This window comes from Rhinolophus hipposideros (genome assembly GCF_964194185.1).
Source record: "Rhinolophus hipposideros genome assembly, chromosome: 1".
NCBI lineage: Eukaryota > Metazoa > Chordata > Mammalia > Chiroptera > Rhinolophidae > Rhinolophus > Rhinolophus hipposideros.
Genome location: NC_138047.1, coordinates 73,915,320 through 73,940,928, shown reverse-complemented (window position 1 = coordinate 73,940,928; position 25,609 = coordinate 73,915,320). Strand labels below are relative to the sequence as shown.

Here is a 25,609-nt window from a genome sequence, read left to right as displayed (position 1 = left end):
ATGGCCTCAATAATATTTTTGTCTTATGTGCTCTTTTAGAAACTTGTCTCTTTCCCATCAAGAAATGAGAGTCTACATCCATCTAATTGAGACTGGGCAGAACTCTGTGACTGTCCCAACTAATAGATGACAGAACTGACACTATGTGACTGGTAAGGCTAAGTCATAAAAGAGAACTCGGCTTTTGTCAGGCGTGCTAACAGCACATGTACCTTTGGAGACCTGAGTTGCCATGTAAGAAACACTACGTGGAGATAAAGAGAAATGCATGAAGAGCTTCAATAATTTGGGTCTTCCCGACCCAGCTACCAGAGAAGTGAGGGAGCATCCTTTGAACCAGCTCTGGTCAGTGACTATCTGCAACTGTATGACAGACACCAAGCAAGGCTTGTCTAGTAGGCCAGGACAAGCCCCAGAATTATGGGAGAGAATAATAAAATGAATGTTGCTTTTTACACTACTAAATTTGGAGTGGTTTGTTATAGACCAATGGAAACCTAATAGACCTGATAAGTAATTTAAAATATTAATTTATATGAAAATATATGAAAACCAGAGTAGAATACAAAATTCTACCCCAGAGAGACTTCAATACAATTTCAAGAATTTATGGTTTAAGGCACTTCTCCCAGGTTTTACATTCATTCACCTCTGACATGAGGGCTACTTCAGAGGAAATATTGAGAAGCAATGGCTGAAGATATAACACATTTAAGACTAGAAAATGTTCTTCTAAATTAAAATCTGAAAATAACACATACTCTTAGATTTAAAATTCCAGTTCTTAAGCCTGTGAGAACTATTCTGACCAAAGAACTTTTCTCAAATTGAAATAACAAGCTTGAATATGTAAGTACTATAAATCATGTCAAAAATTCTGTCACACATTTTATTATGAAACTTTGTATGTGTTTATTAACAACAACAAAAAAATCCTGAAGAGAGAACATCCAAATGCCACCACTTTTAACCCCAACATTGAAAACATTTGACAGAGAAATTAGAAAATAAACTATAATGAATCAAGTAGATTGTCTTTTAAAAATTTAAATTCTATTCAGTGAACAATTAATTTTTGATGAAATTCTATTTAAAAAAACATTAAGTATTTGCTATATGCCATAATTGTTGTAGATAATGTGAAAAATAAAAGATAAGCAAGATATAATCATTGCTTTCAAGGAGCTCACAGTCAAAATGAGGAAGCACTATATACATTTAAAAACCAAGTATAAAAATATATTAAAGAAGAGTAAAGAAAATTAAAATTTCAGTATTGTCTTACTTTGATACTATTTTGCCTGCAATGGTTTGTAGAAAATTCAGCCCAAAAGCATGTGTCTCTTCTGCCAGCACAGCTATAACAAAGCTGTCTTCTATCTTATAGGTAGTGACAGACGTGGCTTTTGAGGTGACACCCAAGACCTAAATAAGTAAGTAAGTAAGTAAGTAAATAAATAAATAAATAAATAAATAAATAAATAACTACATGGAGTTGTAACATATAATCAGCTTTTTATGTTTGGATTAAGTCAAATACTAAATTATCTTTTAATTTTCAAAGGAGCTTCCCCTTTACACTCTCCCCCACCATTCAAACCTGTAACATACTAAAATGAGCCTATTCGTTTGATATTATGTGAAACCATACCCGAAGCTAAAAATTATAAATGTTCCCAAATGATATCATTACCTTATTCTTTTATTATTTTAAATTAATTTCTATGAAATATAATCATTTGGATGCTTCGAAGAAATGGTTATCAATCATACCTGATTTCGGGTTGTAAATCCAGGCCTTTCTATTTTGCATGAATCCAAGGCCTTAGTTTTGGTCACTTTGTCTTGATGAGCCTGGTAGGTTACTTTACAATCCCCAGAGATATCTACCTAAAAATAAAAGTTAAGGTATAATTTTTGGGATTCTCACATGGACCATGTGAATTCCAGTGGGAATTGGCTTGAAAATCTGGATCCCTAATATGTCACGGGGGGGAGGAGGGCTGCTTTTTTGTCCAGGCTGACAAGCTAGGAAGACAGAAAGAACTCAGTGTTTCCTGCAGCATGTAGGTTCTTTTCCATCCTCTGGCTGAGTCTTACTAGTGCCTTCTTATTGCCCAGGGAATAATAAAGGATTTTCTACTTCTCTCTAATGTCTAATAAGAATTGGACAAATAGTCCGGTCACAATCAAAACCTCTGGTAAATGGGTAATTATGTGGCAAGAGGAGTTGACTTTTAATGTTATACCTACGCTATGTGTGTGAGTGTGTGTCAGTGTGTACGTGTGTGTGCACTTTGACTAGCTGAGTAGAATTAGAAATCTTTAAAAATATGTTGGATTAATTCAACTTATCATAAGTCACATTAGCAAACAGAGTGTAGGCAGGTGTATCCCAATACAGACTCTGTTTAGCTTCTCTAAGCCTTCCCGCTGGCCTCTGCCAGCACCACACCCAGCCTTCGTTATAGCAAGCTAACTAATATTTCCTTGGCTAGGCCCTCTATCAGATTTTTCTCACCCATTCCTGGGCTGTCTGAATTCAGATTCATTTCTCCTTCTGATTCCAGGTGTGGTACTGGGGGAACCACTGAACTTCTCTAGTTTAACCTCAGTTTCTTTGTAAAATGATGAGGGTTGGCATAGACCAATGGGTCCCCAAACTGACAATGCATCCAAATTATCTGAGAAAAATTAAAATAGAGATGCTCAGGTCCTCCTTAATCTATTCAGTCAGAAGCTCTGCAGTGAATCCTGGGAATCTATATTTTTAATAATCTCCCCACGAGATAGTGATGCACAGTGATGCCACTAAAACTCTCCCCAAGGTTTTCTGCACCTCGATCCTTCAGTCGTTCTATAGGTCTTCTTAGTATAACTGAGTCGAACTCTCTTTACCCTGTATTTGAGTACACATTGGTGTAAATGACATATGTAACTAAGACTTTACCACCCAACTTACCTTTTCTGATCATTATCATTGTAGTAACATTTTACTGACTTTCTGCAAGTAGAAATCCATACAAACAATTTTGGTAACTCTATTGACAAATAAGATTCTGGATTTTTAATATTAGTTAAGTACCTCATTGGTGGTTCCAGAGCTTAACTGCATCTGAAATAGGCTAGCCAAGCCTCTCTTGAGATTTTCTATGGCAACTGGCTCATTTTTATATGAGTAGAAGTTTTTGACCTAAGGGGAGAAAAAGACAAACATAAATGAAGCAAAAATGCATCGCTTATCATCTTTGGTTAAATAAGTGGCAGGAAAGATCAGATTCTTACCCTTACCAATTCTGGGAGAAAGGGATTTGTTACTCCAAAGCTGGGATACCTTTTGTTGCGAAAGAAGCTATTTAAATTTCTATGCATAAGAAGCTGGACCATCAGAATATGAAATTTGGGGAGACTGATAATGAAGGCTCTGAACACGATGGGCATAACATACAGAAGGAAACAGAACACTGGTTTAGGCTGGGATTTCTGTGAAAACAAGATTGCTCACGGAAATCAGGAACAGTCTCTTTGAACATGTCAATATGTTCTCTACCTGTAACTCTGCTTGAAACAAAAACTAACCAGGGGTTAAAATAACAGCAGAGAAATAGGGTTTTGGAAGAGCACAGCAGTCACCACTCTGGACACTGCTAAGATAACACAGCCACCAAGGGCCACGATAAGGGCCCAGGCATGGCCATAATGCCCATGGAAAAACTTCCACATTGGACTTTCTGTGGCCCTCCAGAGCTTTCATGTTGGCCTCAGATATGAGGAGATATTGAAAGTTGGAAGATTTCAGGTTGAGATTGCTACCATTGCACGGCCTGCTCCAGGAACGGCTTTGAGTTGCCTTTAGAAGGCAGGAAAAAGAGGTTGGAATGAGGAGGGTGACTGTGGTTTAACTTCAGTAGTAACTGGCATATCATGGTTTTATTTCATCCTTGATATTATAGGCACAGGGGTAATTTAGCTCATGTTTAAGAAACAAGGATAAAAATACAAAGAGAATTTTCTGGAAAGCAGTCCGTCAATTTTCACCCTATATTAACTCCAAACACATCACATGATTTAGAAATAGGGGATGGATGGAGCTTCTCTAAAAATTCCCAAGATCTACAGTAATTATAGCTGAGCACTTCTATCGGAAATATCCTGAATGCCTTCCTATTTTTCTTGAAAGCCAACCACAATTTCTCAAGTAAAACAGAAAGTTCATTAATTATGCAATGAATTCAATTAATACCAATCTGAACAATTCAGCCTACGTGGAAACTCTCTCATACCCTTAGAAGAAGAGAATTTTTTTCCTAAATATTCCAAACAAGTGTCTCAAATCCTTGTTTTTATTTTCTACATATACTCTGCCTAGTGACAGATTTACTAGGTACTTTATCCAGCCAACAATCAATTTTAGTCATGATACTGGAAAAATCTATAAATGTTGGAATTGTGCTTGTCCAGGTTAAAAAGGAATTGGAATTGTGACCTCAGCATCTGAAAATCCATGGTATCATCCTCAAACAAATCACTGACAATTTCTCAGATCCAAAGCTGAGTTTTGTAAACTGGGTCTTCTTACATTTTAGGAATTACAGTGTAACTTCCTTTTCAAATATTTGGGAGTATGATATCTCCAGATATCATGACTATTAGAGGCTCATCACTGGATTGCTTGTACCGAAATACAGTCAGAAGGGCTCACACAGTAGCAGGGCTCATGTGCCTATGGACCGTGACAATGTTACCCTGAGTCTTGATTACTTTAGAAAGCCAGAACAGCCATCAAGGGGGAAAAATACTTGTACTATCACCAGTATTCTCACTTTCCTTCTAGGCTACAAAACGTGCCTGAACTCTTTATAAAGTTTGACCTAAAATGTCAGGAAACCCAGTTCTCAGATTTAATCGTTGGACTATGCATAAGACTAAGTACTTTTCTATTTCTGGCCCATTTCTGTGGATCAAATTTTGATATTGACCACTAGGTCACTAAGAAAATGGTGTTAGAGACATTTTTTTTTCCTGGCAGGCTAAACAATGTAAACTGTGAGACATAAAGAAAATTTCTTTTTCATTCTTTCTATTAGTTTGTATGATTACCCTAGAACTACAAAACTGGACAACTCTCTTTTTCCTTGACTGCTATCTTTCCTTTGTATGACTGGTACCTTTGGGGCATAAATTCTGTCCCCTTAGCGCAGACCACTGAGATCCAAAGTGAAGACAGCACTGGTATCCAAATTAGCTAAGTCGCAAAACTGTTAGAATTGAGCAGGTTTTCAACAATGAAAAAAAATAATAAAGTCAGAACTTTGCAGTTCAATCCATGTGTTGTCACAGTAGTAATCTTAAATTCATTATTTCACAACAGGAACTGACTAAGTTTTATTATATTCAGGCTATAAAACTGATTTCTTCATTCAGTTTGAAATGAGTTCTGAACATCTGAGAGCACAGGATTCTTATCTAAATTCACAGTCTCCAGAGCTTCCAGAGATAGGCAGTGGCACAACCTAGTTACAAACTCAGACTTTAACCCACGGAAACCAAACATAGAGAGAGATGGGTGAGTTGTAGGGAAAAAGATGAAGTGCCTCTTCCAGCCAAATTTTGAAGGTCCATTTCCCTTTGTAATCAGTAGGGATTATCCATATTTTTTCCTCAGGGAGAAAATGGTTCTATACAATTCCTTTAATTTATACATTCTTTAAGAATAAGAGAAAGCAAAATTCTATCAACTGGACAAAACACAAAATTAAACAAAAAGGATCCCAGTAAACAGAGATTAGTCATTTTATTTGGTCTACTTAGCTGGAGTTATATCTCTAAACGTATCTTTGATACGCATCTAAGACAGAACATAACTAGGAAACGGCACCCTGGAAAACAGACAAGGGAAAAAATATATAAAAAACTACATTTTCAAGGTGTCACATTTATTTTGGAGGTTCAATGTGTGTGTACAGAAGCCACACTGCCAGATTCAGAAAGCAATCAATGGCCAGAAATAACAAAATAAAAGGCTGACTCAGCAGCCACATGGTCTATTTAATCAATACTAACACTGAAAACCAGCAATGGAAATCTGGTAAATATCCAGTTAACTGGATTAGCATTTCATGCCAAGAAAGAATTCATGCTGTAACTTGAGGCATCTTTTGGTTGTCAGTGTTAATCAACTTAACCAGAAAACTGCCATGTTTACAATTTCATTTACGATTTGTAGACAAAACTAGAGTCATGTCCAAATACACATAGGGGAGATGAGAGGGTATGGAAAAAAGATGTATATAAGTATTTTAATGGGTTCTGATTTATAGTGTAAATATAGGAGCTTAAAACAGGGGCTAACGAAAGACAAAAAATACATGTTGATGAACATCCTTGAAATCAGAGAAATTTCAGGCCGTAAAACTTAATTTGAGCCTTGGGTAGAAAACGTTCTTCAAGGAAACTGTCGATCAGCAGCAGTTCAGTGTTTCCTTTCATAATCTCTCTCGTAGTAAGCTGAAGTGGGAGTTTAAATAATGATCTTTCTGAGAGTAATGTAGCTCTCAGTGATTCTACATAGTTTTTTAGTCCTCAGGGACATGTTTTTTCCGAAGTACTTTATCGTATCATTGAAAGACAGTAGTATAATGCCCTTTAACCTGTGGCTATAGTAAATTACCACAAGTCATAGCTCCTGTATAATTGGCATATTGGAGTCACTGAAATAATGATGTGGCAGCTCCAACCCAGCCTTTGAACAGTGAGGACACTGAGTCATTTTTGTGTGTGTAACAAAAGACTTTGTACTCAACTGCTATCGAAGGGGCTATAAAATGATTGGTTGTCATTAAGACTATAAATGCAATTAATAATTTATGGGCTCAAGTATTTTGCCACATTGGAAGGCCAGAGAAGGAAATCACAGTATTTCATGTCGTTCACAAAGTTGTGCCATAGGAAAATCAAGTGAGTTAACAGATATGGTGACGAATAATGTAGGAACATTATCAGTCAACCATTTTCCCAAACACTTTCCAGCTAGAAGATAGTATAACATAGTGATTTCCAGCATAGATTCTGAATTTAGACCCTCTGTTTTAAATCTCAGTTCTACCACTTGCCAGTTGTTTGACCCCAAGCAAGTTTCTTCACTTCTCTTAACTTTGGTTTCCTCATCTATTAAAGAGGATGATAAAGCAGCAACTGTTTCTTATGCCTATACTGAGGATAAAAGAGATAATTCATGGAATGTCTTCAGTCAGTCCAGGAATTGAGTACTCTACATTTTAGTTATTATGAAGCAAACAGTAAAGTTAGCAAAGCCTTTCTCAAAGTCCCAACTCATTTTACCTCCATATAACTTATTTGTTCATTCCTTTAGTTTACAAACATTTACTGCCTTCCCACTCTGAATGAGATGCTGAATGTATAAAGACAAAATTGTTGCCCATGAGAAGTCTACTCTGACTGTGAATGGCAGAGAAATAAAGAGAGGATTACAGTACACTGTGATAAGTGCTTGGATAGAAACAAGCCCAGGAGAGTACAGGGTTTGAAGGAAAAGTTTCCTGGGACACCAAGTCAGTCAGTGCAAGGCATGGTTCGGGTGCTGTGGAGAGGAAGACAGTGGAAGGGCATGAAGGTGAGTGGAGGGCTGGAATATAACAAGGAATGGGAATTTTCTCTACTGAAACCATAATCTAGCAATGAACACAAATGATCAAAAGGAAAGTGATAGGACCATGAATAAGCTACAAAGTGCAAGAGGATTCTGAAGAGGGCTGGTTATTTCCGGCTGGCTAGAAGAGTGTGAACTTCCTGGAAGAAAGGTCCTGTGGGCAAAACCTGAAGCATGGTAAGCATTTTGACAAGTGGAGAAGAAAGAGAAGCATTCTTGAAATGGTAATTTCATATTTGGTTGTAGGATAGGTGGCCACACAATAATCCTTCATGTGAGTCCCTTTGTAGTACTTTATGTAAAATCATGCATCATGAGAAGTATATTATATGCCTGACATTTATATTTTAAAGTATTTGTTTTCAGCTTTATTTTGGATCTAGAAATTTTGAATCTAGAGAAATTTTAGAGACGTGTAGAGTTTTAACTATAAGAGTCCCTTTCTATTTTTCTACTTTAGTTCCTAAAATTGACCTTTCATCTTTACTAATGCATTTTTAAGCATATCAATGTAATACCTATACTTTTCATAAACCCACATATGTAATGCCTAATTCATTGATCACAATTGCTTCTCAATTCCAAACATATTAAGACCATCTTAATAGACTAAAATCAAACTATAAGTAATGTACACTTACATAATTTTCTGAGCTAATTTTCAAATGATCATAGCATTCATTCATTACCTTAATATATAAAATGCTTTTCAAAGTCATACTTTTAAAATAATCTCTCAACGCTTTTTAAAAAAATCAACTCTACCTTAGAAATGCCATATCCTTTCAAAATCTTCAATTTTGTACTCTAGCCAGATATTGATATTACCCTAACAAGTTAATATCACTTTTAACATCACTTATCTAAGTTAGATAATTTAATTCTCATAATTTGTCTACTTCCCTGAATTTATCCAATCATCTGTGATGAAATTTTGTGTTACAATATCTTTCTAATCCTGTCTAATGTAATACGAATGACACTTTTAATAATCTCTCTTATCAATAAATAAATACTTGGTTCTATTACAAAGATTTTCATAAAAATAAGAAACATAGACGGCTAGAAAATTAAGTGAATTGAATGCCTTGATTTACTTCTGAAACAATTTGCAATCGCTATTTATTTAATTCTTGAAAATAATTTTATTTACCATAAAAGTAGTGACAGCATAATCACCTGAAAATAATTTCTCCTGAAGGAAAGAAAATTATAAAGTTGGAGAAAAGAAGACGTGGGACCCCCAAAGTCACTTTTACCTTTCCATGGACTAGATGAAGGAGCACAGGTCTTTGTAAAGCTTCCAGGTTTTCTTTTCTTATGATTTTGGATGGATTTTTTCCTTTGAAAATGCTCTTATCTCCCCTCTTCTGATTCACATTTTCAACATTTACATCCTGTATCTGGAATCATGGAGAGAAACATATTAGAAAATCTTCCTATATCATCAGAGTCTCTTAGAAAATAAAATGGTAAAGCAATGAACAGGGTTGGCCATAATTTCTTCTGTTGTTTTTCAATTCATGACTCAGAGGGTCTAGCCATCAACTTTAAAAGAATGGAGAAGGTATTCAAAAATTAGCTTTTTGAATTATGCAAAAATACTGATACTAAAAGAAAAATGTGACTTCAAGTTTGTAATAATTGTGATTAGAAGATGGCTCTTTTATTGCGCCATTGTGACACTTCTCATTCATTTTGAAGTGTTGCTATTTGCCTGATATATTCACTTTCTGTACCATTTGTTGGAAAGAAATCCTGCCCCATTGTACTTCATCTGTATATACAAAGTTAAACATGAACAATCTGATTATTGAACAAGGAGGTACAGAATGTTTTCTGCGGAATGTTCTATTGAGAAATGGCTCAGAGAAGTAGATGAAGTTTTGATCCAACTTGGAAAATACAACAGCTGTTCAGAGACATCCAAAGAAGCAAAGATCACTTGTTAAATGTATTGCAAAGACACTTCATTATAAAATATAACAGCAACTACTTCTCAGTTACAATGAAGTAAATTTTGGTCCTGTATACTTATTTCACATGAACACGTAGAGGAATAACTGACTTTACTAAAGAAGACATCTATTGCTTTTGGGTCATTGAAAAGCAAATATGGAATCATCATATAGTAAAATTGATTGAGATCCCAAAGGCATTTGACCTCCTTTCTCAACCCATAAATCTAAAGCATTATAAGTGGCCAAACACTGCCATGCAGAGGAGCACCTGGTTCTTTCCTCAGGAAGAATACAGAATAAGCTCACCCCCTCATTGGTAATTCCACTTTTTTTTTTTTCAAGAAACTCAGGAAAATTGGGAGGTCCCAATTTATCTTTTCTTTCAGTTAGAGTGGTCTCAATTGTTTTTCACATGACATGGACTCTTGACTCCTCACACCCAAAGCATTTCAAATGGATTTTAGTTTAACGTGCTTATTAACATGACATAAAGAACTGGACATCACACTCCACTTACTCACCAGCATATGCCTTCTTTTGCCTACTTCAACAATTTGGAAAGGTCAGATCACTTCTGATTAGCAATAACTTCAAAACTGTAGGTCTACTTATTTTAGTGATGAACTAAATGGACATACAACTAAGAACACAAGAGCTGTCAAATGGTATACTTCTCAGAGACTTTGCTGACATCTAATGTTTGCAGCTTTCTGGTAGAAAATGCCCACCGTGATTTGGATCAGTTGGTCATCATCACCATCAGGATTTCTCCACAGTAAGACGACGTCCACATTGGATGAAATTCTGTAACCCACACTGTCTTGGAGTTTTCCTTTGCCCCGATTAAGGAAAACTTCAGTGGAGTATGTGAGTTTGTACAGTCGGTCATTATTTAATGAGAGACCAGTTGTGTGACCTGCATAAAGATAGTGACACAAGTCAAGGCTTAGTTGTCAGGCATCCATCAGGCCAGAGACTGCTCTCTTGCCACCAATGCATTCCTCATCTAGCACAGTGGTGCCAAGTGGGAGCTTAATAAATATTTGCTGAATGAAAGATGGTTCTATTTCTCCATCGGCTAAAATCATTGGCTTGAACAAAAAAAACTAACAAACAAATAAGCTTCTATTTCAGAAACCTTAGTTTGTATCCCTGGTCAATCAGATTATCTAAGTATTGCCCTGGTTGACTACAAAATACTTTTTAAATGTCATTATATTGCCTTTAATTATATGCATATGATTTTTCCCACCCCAGCTGGATTAAAGTACAATGAACACAATTTTAAGTAGAGGTTCAGCCTGGGATTGCTTTATAAAATAAAAATAATTAGTAATTAACATCTCATTTAAATGCAATGGATCAATGCCAAAGTAATTTTAGGGGTTAGAAGACAATTCCTTAAATTGGATATTTGGAATAAATATTTAAAGAATATCTCTCTAATGAAATTTATTCTGTTCATTTAATCAGTAAACTTTTAGTACAAAGGTGCATTTCAAGGCTACACACATGTAAATTTAAAATAGCTCTTTCTGAATAAAAGAATGTTTCACATAAAACCTTAGCACAGGCTTTAATTCGGCAGGACAATTTGTGTCTAATAGGTACAAGTCAGTACTGTGAGCCAAAAAAAAATGACGTATGGAGGAGTTCACACACTCTTCAATTCAGTTTAATTTAATCCCCCACCAAAAATATATATATATATAAGAGTAGGATCAAGTCTTTCCTAGAGATGACTTGAAGTTTATGGTTATACAAACTGTTTTTTGTATGTTTTCTATCTCTAGCTCTCAAGAGGTCGTCAGAAAAGATTTCAGTCTATATTGTTCCTCAGTGCTAATGAGGTTGCATTGCCTAGTCAATGATACTAGGCCACCATAACATTTTTCTCCCCCTCAAGAAATATTCATACGAGTGCAGGGACAAGAAGGAGGTTGAGATGACTAGGCCAGAAGTGAGGCAGCTGAGAAAGGAAGTAAAATTACCTTGCAAAGTCAAAAGTTTAAAAAAAAAAACCTGAAAAATCTTTACCATCTACTACTGTCTCCATTACCTACTACAATGCCTACTGCCCTGAGGGAAAAATAGTCATAATACATTGTCTCTAATAAATGCAGTGTTTTATGTATATTAACTTATTGAATCTTCACAAAAACCTAATGTAGTAGGTACCATTATTAATCTCATTTCATAGATAAGGAAATCGAGGGGCACAGAGATTACACATTTTATCCACGATTACTCAGATAGTTGTGGAATCAGGATATGAACCCAGGCTATCTGGCTCTAGAGATCATGCTCTTACCTATACTATACACATCTAAAACTGTAAGTTAAACTCTTTTCTATTCCTAGGGAGTGAGCTAGGAATTCATTCATTCATTCATTCAACAAAGATGTAGTGAGCACCCACTAGGAGGTGGGCACCTTTCTAGGCTCTGGAGTATGCCAGTTAACAAACAGACAAATTATCTATCTTTGTAGAGTTCATATTTAAACGAGGAGGAGATGGGCAATAAGCTTATATATTTATAAATTATATAACTATATGAAGGAAAATGAAACAGAAAAGAGAATGGAGGTCCTGAGGGAAAGACCTTTGTGAGAAGGTTAGATTCTGAACAAAGGCTTTAGGCTAACCACATGGATATCTGGGGGAAGAGTATTTCCTTCCCCTCATCCCACACTCCTACCTCGCCATCCTCCCCACAAAGGGAATAAGTTGAAAGGCCCTGAGAAGAGTTCCTGCAGGAGTAATGGAGGAACAGCAGGGAGGCCAAAAAGGCTGAAACTGAGTAAGGGAAAGACACAGCAGAAGGAGATGATGTCTACTAGGTACCTATGGGTGGCATGAAGACTTGGAGGGACCTTTGCATAGACTTAGAGTTTGAGTGAGATGGGTGGTTAAATTACATGCTCTGACAACCTTTCCAAGACAGAGGATGAGAAAACAAGCAGTAGGAATCTGGAAAAGCCAGGAGAAAGAAGTGTGGGAGTAGGTATCGAAGTGTATAGACACACACGCACACACACAAACCATACTATGTCCAAACACCAAGTCAGGTAGAACTCCAGGTATGAGATACAGAAAGCAGAAAAAGTCAGGACAAACCTTAAAGGAGATGAAGTCTGTGACTCCCTCCAGCCTCTCCTACCTCTCTACCTTTTCTATGTTTTAACTGGTGACACTGCGGCAGGTTCAAACGTTGGCTTTTTGGACAGGGAAAGATAGTTTGACCAGAAAGGCCCTTTTTTATTGACACCTACCAAATTCCACATAAGGCATAAAGGAAATACATCTTGTGTTATCTAATCCTCACAGTAATTCTGAAAGGTAAGCATTATATGACAGCTGGAAAAACGCTGACTTTGAGTTCAACCTAACATAGCAGATATAATACAAAATTTGACATTTAAATATACTGAGATCCAAGTTTTGTGGACTACAAAAAATGTGTCTTCTGATTTAAATAACTATGAAAAGTTTGTAGGAAGGTAGCCTTTCTTAAATTCCAAAGATTTCCAAACGACCATGTTGTGCAGTTTTCTTACTTTTATTTTACTAGTCAGAAGAATGTAGATCAGTTTGTAACTATAACTTGGAAGTAATAAAGCACAGGAAAGAATGAGACTTGTTCTCTTAAAACTTTTTCCTATCTCTTTTAACAGGAGCTAAAAAGCCTAAATGGTTCAAATAAGTGGATTGTGCTGTAGTTTTACCCTTTCCCTGTTACCCTTTCCTCTTTGATAAACATTTCTCTGTTTATGTTGTTCCGAGATCTGGCAACACTGGGCAATGGGGTCATGTTCTATTGATATTGTTGACTTAATTTCTTTCTTAGGGTGTTGCTCTTTAGAGTATGCAGAACAGCATTTTTTGAAGCTGATGTTAGATAAAACCAGAAGAGAAATTAATTTTAGCCCAAAAAGGAGTCAGTACCTCTTCAATGTGTTCTTTCAAGTGCATCTAGAATTTTTAAATGACTTAAAAACAACAAAGCTCTTCGTTTTGAACCATTTAAGAAATATCTTAAAATATTCATTCATCAAACTTAGATGAACACAATAAGAGTACAGTTAACTGGCTTAAGCAAGAAGACAAAGTGGAGGTAAATTAAAAGTGAAGTTTGAAGAAATATGCAATAGTGATAAGAATGACAGGTAATGGGATTTAGGATTCCAACAGAAAATTATAAGGCTGGAAGTAAAAGAGTAGGATAAGTGGGAAAAAATGGAAGATGATTAATATGAATAAACTGAAAATTATAAGTAGGACCAGGGACTGACAGAAAGACTGGAAGTGAAGAAACAGTTCACATTTATAGGTGACAAGATTAAATAGTAAGTTTATGTGTGTTATCGATAGCAGAAGTACTATAAAGAAAACCCGAAGAAGGCACTGAGAACAGACCCAGCGTTACAAAATACGATTCAGAAAAAGTAGGGAAAACTTGAGTCTTTAGAATGTTCACAGTCAGCATCTCTTCCACACAGACCCTTTTCCATATAATCCTAGTTCCCTCCTCCATTCTCTTCACAGTCCAATTGGCACTCAACATCCACCCAAATCTGGGAATTTGCTAAACAATTTGCTAAAACAATTAAATTTTAGATGAGTTTTGAGGTGATCCATGGGTTCCCACTATTTATAATGGTCAGATTTTAAAGTAAACTTTTCACAAGTAGTTTGCTTATTAAATGTCAATCATTACAGAGGGCAAGGAATCAATAATGACATCATGGTACTAGAATACAAAAGGTTATCACATCTAAGTAGAGAGAAAGCTGTCAAGTCCTGTACTTTTTATTTATGGTATATGGCATAAGCAGCTTACACCATGAAGCTAATGACTAGGTTTGGGGCCCTCACTTGCCCAGGCTCCTTTCAAGATCTTGGAAGGGGACCCTAGCAATGTGTACACATGCCGTATCTTTTTTTCAGTAGCATTCACAAGAATAACATATGTTTGTAATCTCAAAGATGGCCCCGAAATTACATAAGCTTCAGGTTCAAAAAATCTGGGTTTACCACTGAGCTGTATACAACAAACACTAGCTGTCATCTTCTAAACCTGTATGACAGTTGTGTGTGTGCGTGTGCATGTGTATATTTTTAAATCTTTATAAATACATGTATTTGAAAATATCAGGTTATCCAGTTTTCTAATTTATAGGGTGGGAAAAAGAAAAGCCTACAGTAACTACTATATCTCAAGTATTTTTCTCAAAATAATCATGGTATTAGGTTTGATATTATGGCATATAAATCACTCATATTTTAAATACACAATAGTTTATTTGACAGATAATAAAATAGTAAGCTCTCTATGTAATAATTCTTAGTCAGATATAATTTACAAACCTTTACTTTTTCCCCATTGAATATTTTGTCATCCAAGTAAAGACAGTATTTTTAAATACTAAACATTTTGGAAAATTGGTGAAAAATATTGTCTTTAGTTCAAGAATCTAAAGTATTGTTTGCTTAGGTGAAATAATTTAAATTTAGCCCTCCATTTACTGTTCCAATAACAAAGATTATCTTTTTCCTTCACATGGAAATTTTCCATGCAAAAAAATCTTGAGACCAAACTTCACTTTTTGATCAAAAGCCATAGTTATCCAAAAACTGGTTTAGAAGTTTACAAATGAATTATTTTATTTACAAATGAATTATTTTATATCAATTACTTAGAGTACACAGTTATTAAAATTGGACTTTATCATACTAAGTTATGTGTTAGGTCAATTGACTTTGACAGTGGGCCCTCTTAAGAGACTCTAAAAAGTGATAATTTTATAGGTGAAACATTTAGGAATCCAAGGAGTGTATAAACGTTGATTTAAAACAAGATTCCATATTAATACATTTCATGTACCTTTTGAAAATACTACTTGTATTTTGTGTTTTTTTCTCTGAAATGTATCAATGTATCAATTCATTTTTTAAAAGTAATTCTATCTTAAAATATAAACGATAACTAGCAACCCTTTTTCCAAAGATAATCTTCTTTCTTAAATCTATATCATGTAATTTTATTTTCTGTAATTTACTAACTTGAAAATTCTATCACTTCTAAATAGTAATGGAATTAAATACATGCTTTACAATTTCATACATAATTCTTTGGCAAATCAAATGCCCTTGTCATTGGGTCTAACTCTTCTTGATGTCATATTGCTAAGCAACTAGAAGGAAATTTAAGAACTGATTTTTTAAAATCTTTTACAACTCAAATGAAGGAGCTACATTCAGTGAGTGACCAACAGCAGCAGGTAACAATAGCTAGCATCATTTTCTCCCTTTTAAAAATTGACCATAAATGAGAAAATGAAGCAAGAAGCCCACTAGTCTGAGAGACTGTAACTAAAAGGAACCTCTGTCTTTTTGTGTGTGTTTCTTTTTAATTTTTTTAGGGGAGAGCGCGAACGCAGTCCCCCACTATCACAAATTATGCAGTCGAGTTTCCCACATTTGGGGAAATCACAGGGGTCAGCACATCTGGAGTGCAATGGATAAGCCTCGCCCTGGGAAAACCACCTTCGTGATCATGGTATCTCCCCTGCCAGGTAAGTATCTGTTTTCTTAATGTAAGGAAGAATTTGAATTAGGTTTTCATTCTAACCTAGTCATGCCTTCACAAACATTCCATAGTTACATGGTTTTGAAGATGGTTTAATTAGAAACTCTTTCACTATCACACACACACAGACACACACACACACACACACACTCACTCATTCTCACACACACTTTCCCCTCAACAATTAAAATTAAAGTTTAGCAAAAGGCAATACAAACTTACCTTTAACAGAAGCTGAATATGAGGAAATGAAGCAGAGGAAAAGCACAGCAAGAAGGATCATATTGACTAGCCACCCTCTAACGCATCCAGTTCCCAGCAAGAAGTCACTGAGAAGTGGACTCTTCTGATGGCAAGGAGGAAATACTCCTCTTCAGAACCTGCAACAATAAGGTTTATCTTTGGGGAAAGGTCAGATTCCAAACTCCAATATCAGGATCTAAGTTCACCAAAGGGCTCACTATTAATGATTAAACATAGGTGGGCTGTAGTTTTCAGTCTTTCACTCTTTCATATCTTTTACTCAACAAGGAAATTCAAAAACATTTTCACTTTTGAGAGCTAAATCAAATCAATCTACCTTCTTGTAAATTCAATGTACTGAGGGACGTTCAAGGAAAACTGGTGGTGATGCTTTTCTGCTCAATAATCATCATCATGCCTGTGTTAAATGCCTGTCTTCATATTTTACCACTTTATATGGGAGGGTGGTGAGGATTTTCAAACTCAGCTAAACTTCGTTGAATTTTATTATGTCTTGTATGCTCACCTTTGAATTTTTTTATACTATGTGTAAGCTATTAGAAATCACTTTGAATTTTAGGGCTTAAATTTAAAAATTTTATGTTGTACCACCACTAATCACCTCAAAATAGTGTTACAGTAGATAGAACTTTCATTTCTGAACCCTAGGTGATTCTCCTTATGTGTGAAACTATATGGGGTTGTAACAAATTAGCATTGTCTATTATTAACATGCTAGTAGGCCAATTGAGTAAACATATACCAGGGGTGCCAAAAAAATGTATACACATGACTTGTATTCATCTTTTGTTATCAGTATATATTGAGTATTACAATGTTAATATAGTTTTTTCCTTTCTTAAAATGTGTACATATCCAGAGGGTGCCAAAAAATGTGTACACATTTTAAGAAAGGAAGAAACTGTATTAATATACACCAATAACAAAAGATGAATACAAGTCACGTTTGACTTCTGCAATTGCAAGAGGTGCTCAAAGTGGTTACCATCAGCGTCCAAACACTTCTGATTACCGCAAACTACTGCTTAAGCAACGCTGACCAAAGTGTTAACATCTCTTAAAATGTATATACATTTTTTGGCACCCTTGGTATATATGCATGTATATACACATAAAGGTATTCACATATATCATAGTAGACCTCTAGCTATGACAAGGAAAACTCATCCAAGTTCCCAAAGTGGCTGGATGGAGTCCCTCATGCTTTCTGAATCCCATTTCTAGGAAGAGATTCAGAGGGGCAATTCCAGCCCTTAGCACTTTTGCTACAGGAAATTACTTAGGAAATGTCTCTAGAATTAGAACAAATACCCTACTATGGCTAAGGCCACACTGACTGAACCAACTCTTATCCTTGGAAACTCCCACAAGAGGTCTGATATGTACCAAACCTACTAAAATGAGGTGGTTTGGGTGGCATGTGGGGTTGTTTTGGCAAAGATGGGAATAAAGTGCTGGTGAGGAGCTATTTAAATTAACTTGAAATACTTAAGGCCATGTTTAAGTATAAAATGTGTTCTTAAATCTACCCTCGTCTTGCTCAAAATTCTGTTCTAGAATCCTGACCTTCGGCTTAAATTTAGACAATCCAGACCAATTTGATAGGCCCACAAAATGAAATATAAAATTAAAAAAATATCTTCAAAGTTTATACAAAGAACTGAAAGATGAAAATTGTCTTCATCATCGAGATTAGAACTTCATTTGCTATTATAAGTTTTGTATATAAATTATGGCTAAAGTACCTATACAAAAATAAAATGTTTGGTTGTAATTATCACCTTAAAGTTATAAGTTTTCCTGGGGTAAACAGAAAAGGCCATTCTTAGAAAAATACCTTTGTTGAAGAAATGTAAGTTTTTATGAATAGTAGGTATTATAAATACAAGGTAATGTGAAAGTCTTTATTGCTTTACATTTGAATAGATTTCTATGTTCCCACAATTTCTGCATTACATACATAGGGATATGAAGCCATTATAGTCACTTCAACTTTACATATTTATTTAAATTAAGTAGTTTGAATCTTAAATGATTCAATGAGAACTGTCTTTTGTATTTCCATTTGAGGCTCACAGTTACTTAGACCTTTAATGTTTGTGATTAGACTAAGTGGTGCATGATATGTGTCTCTTCGGGTAAAGTACCATTTGTTGTCAGGTGTTTACCAGAGTCCAACCAATAAAAGGCCTATCACTATTGCCTAATAAAATAAATGCTGTTTCATTTAAGCATTTGCTTTCCACTAGAGAGCTCCTATATGTCACTGGGTTAGTGATTTCAACATAGAGTGTTCAAATAAGACTGCTTCTGTTGATAATAAATAACATCATCCTTTTATATTTTGCTTGTAAGTTTTTCTTTTTACAAAGTCATTTGAAGGACTTCAGATTGTTTCACCAGAGATAAAACAAAAATGTAAAACTCTTTTCATATTCAGTGAATTTTGTGTACCAAAGAAGAGGTATTCTCTTCTGTTGCTTTTTGATCAAGCAGAACAAACATTATACAGTATACGTGGGAGACATCTCCCAAAACCCATCAGCTATTTTACATGGTATGTGAAGCAAGACAGAAGCATAGCACAGCGTAAAAATAACCAGAGCTGCCATCTATGGAATGATTACTATGTACAATATACTACACTAAGCACTTTATATTTTTTATTATCCTAATGACAATCATTTTACATAATAGAAAAATAAGGTTCAGATTAATTTAGTAAAATGAGTTAAGAATTACAGAAATATGCCTTGAAACTTAATACAATATTCTCCTTTACTGAAAAAAGTATTAGAGGCAGAATGTGGAAAAAATTGATTTCTCATGGATGACATAGAATTAGTAGTTGGAACTGCCCTTTGATTCCATCAGAATTTTGTATGGAGGCTAACAGAGCACTTCACTATTGAGGTTAGGTGTTCTGAGCTGCACTTACAGAGGGAAAAACTGATCTGTGCTAGCCAGGTCAAAATCAAATAACAGATTTTAAAACAATGCTATTGTAATGTAATTCCACTGGTAGTTCATGACACTGGAATACTTGCTATACTAGTATTTTGCAGTGATTAAATAAGAGGCTATGAAATAAAGATTGATGACTAATTCCAATGTACAGTGGTGTTTCTGTTAAGAATCAGAGGTTGTTAGAAGTTCTCATTTTTCTTGATTAGAAGATAAATTAATTTCACCACTATAAAGGCTGGAAGAAAATGCATTACCCTACTAGATATAGATATAGTAAGTCGGGATGTATGATAGTTATAGAGGAAATAAAAAGTCTTTATAACATCAAAACACTTTATTCTTAGAATCAATGGGAAAAAAAATTTCTTAGAGGGGCACTTCAAGTTATCCCTAAGTGGTCATAATAAAATCTAATAGTTTTCAATTCAAGGAGGAAATTAGCATTTTTTAAGAACTATGAAAAATACATGTTAGGTTAAGAATATTCTTATGATGTGTTGAAATGTTTCACACCATGGCAAAGATATAGAACACATATACTATTTTAAAGGTATTGTTTAAGAATTCTCTCTGATAAAATAAATACATACTAAATACCTTTTCTTGACAAGAGTAAACTTGAGATTTAGGTTTGAAACATTTGGAATCTAAGACTCTCCAAAAAGGATAGTGATTTTTCCAACAACCAAAAAAAAAAAAAATCCTATAGGTCAATAACAGTCACTCTAAAGGGAATCTAACTTTACATTACCTTTGGCTGCACGTAACTGAATTTCTAGCATTTAAAGGAGAGAATTCATGGCCCTCTTTCAGTAGATGAAAGAGATGGCTCTTTCTCTCTTATTTTGTAAAGAAAACAAAATTTAAATTTTGATCAGAATTGTTTTACTTACAAAGACAGTCCCGAGATTTCCCATACAGCTTGCACCGTTACCCCTATTATTAATATCTTACATTAGTGTGGTAGATTTGTTAATAACAAACCAGTAAAATCAATACATTATTAGCAACTAAAATCCATACTTTAGATTTTCTTAGTTCTTATCTAATTTTTTTTCTGTTCCAAGATCCCATCTATGATATATTATATTTAGTTATCCTATCCTTAACCGCTTCTTGGCTGTGACAGTGATTTGACTGGGTTTATAGGTTCCGGGGAGGAAGACCGCAAAGGTGTCATTTTCATCATATTATATCAAAGGTACACACTATCAACATGATTTATCACTGTTGATGTTGACCTTGATCATCTGGCTAAGCAGAAATGTCAGGTTTCTCCACTGTAAAGTTACTTTTTTTTTTTTTTTTTTTTTTTTTTACTTTCTTTCCATACTGTCCTCTTTGGAAGGAAGTAATTTGTGTAGCCATGGGGTAGGGAGTTATATTCCTCCTCGAGGGTGGAGTATCTATATAAATTATTTAGAATTCCTCTGCATGAGAGATTTTTATCTTCTCCATTTATCATTTATATCAGTATGGACTCATGAATGTTTACTTTATATTTTGGGTTATAATCCAGTACTACTTTGTTTCTACAGTTGTTCCAGCTCTGGCCACTGGGGGCTCTTGCACTTGGCTCCTGTGTTCCTTTGACATATCCCGTGTGTGTGTGTGTGTGTGTGTGTGTGTGTGTGTGTGTGTGTGCATGCACTCTAAAGCATTTCCTTAATTTCAGGCACTACAAGAGGCACCAGGTTTATCTTGCACATTTCCACCCCAAACCTAGAATCAGTCATTTCTCCAAAGAGCTCTTGTTCCTTTTATTGGAGAATGGTATTAGAACCAAGATCTGGACACAAAGTGTGCTATTTCTACAATAACAAGTCTTCCAACCATGAACACAGAGTATCTCTACACTTACTTAGATCTTTTTTCTTTCATCAGAGTTTTATAGTTTCCCTCATATAGACCCTGTATATGTTTTGGTAGATTTATACCTAAGTATTACTTTATTGTTTTAAATTTAAAGCTCCAGTTGTTCATTGATGGTAGATAGAAAATCAACTGACTTTTGTATGTTAACCTTGGATTGTGTGACTTTGTTATAATCCCTTACTAGCTCCATGAGGATTTTTTGTAGTTGATTTTGGGGGATATTTTTACATAGACAATTATGTCATCTAAGGATAGTTTTACTTCCTATTCTTTTCTTGTCTTATTGTACTAGCTATGACTTCCAGTATGATGTTTAATATAAATTTTATGAAAAGTACATGTTGAATGTATTTTTTATATTGCATATTCTTTTCTGAGTTCAGTCACTCCTCTTCAAATCTTTTCTCCAATCACTTTATTTCTGAGTTTTTCTGTTTCATGTTGTTCTTTTTTATTTCACAATTTTCTCGTTTTGAAATATTGTTATACATTTGCTTTTCTTCCTGCTTCATATTCATTTTTATTATAACTTTTAATAGGACTCAACTATGATCGTTTTTGTGGTATATTTTTTTGCTAAACATTATTCTGTACTTTTAAGAGAGGGAAGTGGGTAGAATAGCTTTTCAAGCCTCATGGTTCTAGAGCTTCCTTTTCTGTTTTCATAAAGTGATAAATATATATCTTTATCATTGCTGAGCTGTCCCCTCTTCTTCACTTCCACGTTTATCTGGACCGTCTTTTTACCTTTGCCCCTATTATCCCTGTCCAGTTCAATTTGAATTCTACTCCCAGGAGTTTTTCCTTAGTGTTGGGCTTTGTCCAAGGGTGCTCAGATTTAAGTCTTGAGAGTTGATAGGCCCCCACACCCCTCTCACACTTTGAGATCTTCCTGCTCATTCCTTTGTACTCACCTTGAAATCTGCCAGTTTTGCTGCTGATCTCATATCGGACTCCTCTTTCTTCACGAATATCTGTTGGGAGTTTTGGGGTCCTCCCATTCTCATAGCCTTCAGATGCTATGTTGTCTTCCTACTACTTCCTCCTACACAGATGTTAATACTAAATTGGTGGTTTGTTCCCACCCACTCATAGTTTGAGCTTCATAAGGATTCTTTTTCACTTAATTATGTTGTAGCCATGAGCTGGGTTTGTTGTCATTATTGTTGTTTTGATACGAGTATCCTAGTGCTCTACCTGTTTGTATGAGGAGATTCAGACTATCAAACTACCTTGCCTCCATAGTCATCTTCCTAGAGTCTTCAATATTCATATATCACCCGGAGGGGAGTGAATGAGGGATTTAAAAAAAAACAAAAAACATTTTAAACTTTTTCTGTACTTTTGAAATCAGTCAAAATATAAGTTGAAATGATTATAATGGGTTGATTCTGCTTTTACATACCTTTCAAGTCATTTTTAAAAATTAGTTTATTTTGGTTTTCTTAGCTTGAATATTAATGTACAGTTGTCTCTTGGCATCCAGAGGGGTTGGTTCCAGGACTCGTGGACACCAAAATCCACGGGTACTGAAGTCCTGTATATAAAATGGTATAGTATTTGCATATAACCTATGCACATTCTCCCATATTCTTTAAATCACTTCTAGATTACTTATAGTACCTAATACAATATAAATGCTCTGTACATAGTTGTTATATTGTATTGTTCAGGGGATAATGACAAGAAAAAAAGTCTGCACATGTTCAGCACTGCACAACCATGATATGATTAACTCCATAGTGCATACCAGCAACAAAGTAACATTTGGTTTAGAATATTTTCGATTCTTGGTTGGTGAAATCTGAGGATACAGAATCTGCAGATCCAGAGGGTCGACTATACTCACAAGTGTTGCTCTATTTCCATGTCTACCCACTGACAACTTTCTGTAGAATACTCTCAGACTTAATGAGATATCAGAATTAGGCTTACATAATGAAATTTGTGATGAATGTCCAATGTTCCCAGGCCAAACATTTGGAGAGGACACGTTTTGTTTAGCCTACTCAGTATTAAAAAAAAAAAAAAAAAAAAAAAAAATCACTGACAGCACTTAAATACCAGGTTTCACATGAAAGTTCAGATTTCTAGCTGCTTTTCAAAAATTGAGATCTGATGTCATTAGGTCCACATTCCTAGTTGGAACTTGTACCCTGATTAAATAGAGAATGTGCTCCCATGTTTGTGACATTTTACTCCCACATAGCTTTTTCTCTTTTGTTACCATCTAGTTCTCATAACTATTATAGGTTTGTAACCATGGACTAACATTTTTATTTCAACCTTTTATGTTGGCTTAAACTACCAAATATGTGATGATTTCTAAATCTGTTTCTACTTAGATGTCCCACAGACTCCCTGGAACCCACATGTTAAAAACCAAATTATTGTTTTTCAAAACCTATTTTTCTTCCACTATTCTTTAAATAACCCAGTTTAACACAATCACATTCCTACAATTGTCCAAATTAGAAAAACCTTTAGGGTTATTCTCTCTTCCTTCTTTCTCATCTTACTCAAAGCTTTTCAGTCATGTGCCAAACTACGCCATGTCTTTGCTTTTACTGTTCCCAATATTTTAAACACCTTTCCCTTCTTCATATCTGGAAAACTCCTATTTACTTTCCAAGATGGAGCAAACTTATTCAACTTCTGAAACTACGTCTCCTGTCTACAGGAGCATTTAGTTGCTCCTTTCCAAATACAAGTGTCTTAAGTATATTCTATGTTATATGGTATTTATTTTCTGCTGGTTCTCCCACCAGACTAGGGATTCCTTAAGGACAGCAATCATGATTTAGTCATCTTTGTATCAAAGTACTAAGACAAAAAATATGGAACCCAATGAACGTTAAATGAACACATGAATTTTACAAATCAATGAAAATAAGATTATTTCATATCGTGATTTTACCTTTCTGTACCTTCTATATGCTTCAATCTTTAGTAAACCCCCTCTCCTCCCGTTTTGTTATTTTTTGCTGGTACTTCACTTTAAATCTTGCACCAGGACTATAAAGTGGCTTTGTGAAAAGAAAACTTATTGACCCCACTATTAAAACACAAGGGTTTTTTAAGTACATTAATTTAAAAAATATACCTAAGGGTGCCAGGTATTAACTCTGAAAAAATATAAAATTATTCATAAAACAGATCCCTAAGGGGCAACTGAACAGCTGTGAAAAGATTGGTCACATCACTATCCCTCCCTGAGTTTAAGGACCGACATATGAGGAGCTACGTATCCAATTACTAGTCTTCTCTTAGTTACTCTTTGTCCCGATATAGAGGCAGCTGAAAAAAGATGCCCTACTAACAAATCGGAAATAGATCCAATACTCAACTAAGAGATCCTTCAGATCTGAGATGAGAAACAGAGTGACCCACAACAGGGTAACAGCGGACATAGTTTTTCAAGAAATATTGGAGAGTTTCAAGCAAGAGTGACTTAATTTTTGTGACCAAATTCAGATAAATTTCAACTCTTTTAGAAAACTCAAATTCTGAAATTAATTTTTAGTCATTGACACCTTTAAACATAGTCCAATGTTTTCAAATATCAAGAATAATTTCCTTCAACATTGTTTCCATACTGAGATAGCAGTCTACTCATCGATCCAAACTTTTTTATTTTTAAATTCTGCAATAATCACCTATTAGAAGTAGGACTGAATAAAAAAAAACTAAATAGAAAACTGCAATCTACGGGATTATGCTTCAGTTCTCCCTCAGTTGACTTGGTTTATATATGTAGCAAAAACATTACATAAGGCCAAGTATTATAAACAATGAAATGTCACCTGATGTTTTGCCAAACAGCATTAGGAAAAATAATTCAAGGAATGAATGGAGAGTAAGATTTCCGGCTGTTAAGCAAGACAAAAGGCTTCAATATTCTAGATTAAAATTCAAGTTATGGGGACTTTGACTCACTTTTTAAATTTGATCGTCCATTTGAATTGTGTAAAACCATGTGATATTCACAACCTTCATCCGTATAAAGGAGTTTAGGCACTCCTGCGTTCATCTCCAACACAGAAGAATTGCGAGCCCTTTGCCGTTTTAATATTTAGGAGTAGGAATGTCTTACCCAACCCCGAGACCCCCACAGAAAGATATGAATGAACACCCGCATACCCTGAATGTCCGCAGATACACACGTGCCTGTGAGTGGAAAAAGAAACAGCATTGTAACTACCTCCCTCCACAGAAGCCCTAACGCCTGACCCCGCCCCACGTACTCCCTCCCCACCCTCCCCCTGAGGGTCTGGGTTTGGCGC

General features: G+C 35.2%; 1 protein-coding gene across 2 annotated transcripts in view; it reads right to left on the bottom strand.

The window, feature by feature from the left end:
• Positions 1 to 25,521, bottom strand: part of MTTP (microsomal triglyceride transfer protein) — a 53,263-nt gene extending 27,742 nt beyond the window's left edge. The window contains exons 1-7 of one of the 2 annotated variants that reach the window (XM_081068987.1): positions 25,467 to 25,521; positions 16,443 to 16,600; positions 10,359 to 10,546; positions 8,929 to 9,072; positions 3,086 to 3,193; positions 1,774 to 1,890; positions 1,286 to 1,425 (exon numbers count right to left, since the gene is read on the bottom strand). In XM_081068987.1, coding sequence (XP_080925113.1) covers positions 1,286 to 1,425; positions 1,774 to 1,890; positions 3,086 to 3,193; positions 8,929 to 9,072; positions 10,359 to 10,546; positions 16,443 to 16,503 — 758 coding nt within the window. In that variant the 5' untranslated portion in view covers positions 16,504 to 16,600; positions 25,467 to 25,521. Of the gene's footprint in view, positions 1 to 1,285; positions 1,426 to 1,773; positions 1,891 to 3,085; positions 3,194 to 8,928; positions 9,073 to 10,358; positions 10,547 to 16,442; positions 16,601 to 22,731; positions 22,864 to 25,466 lie in introns of those variants that run through there. The other variant, XM_081068988.1, reaches the window with a different exon arrangement.
• Between the last annotated feature and the right edge of the window lie 88 nt (positions 25,522 to 25,609).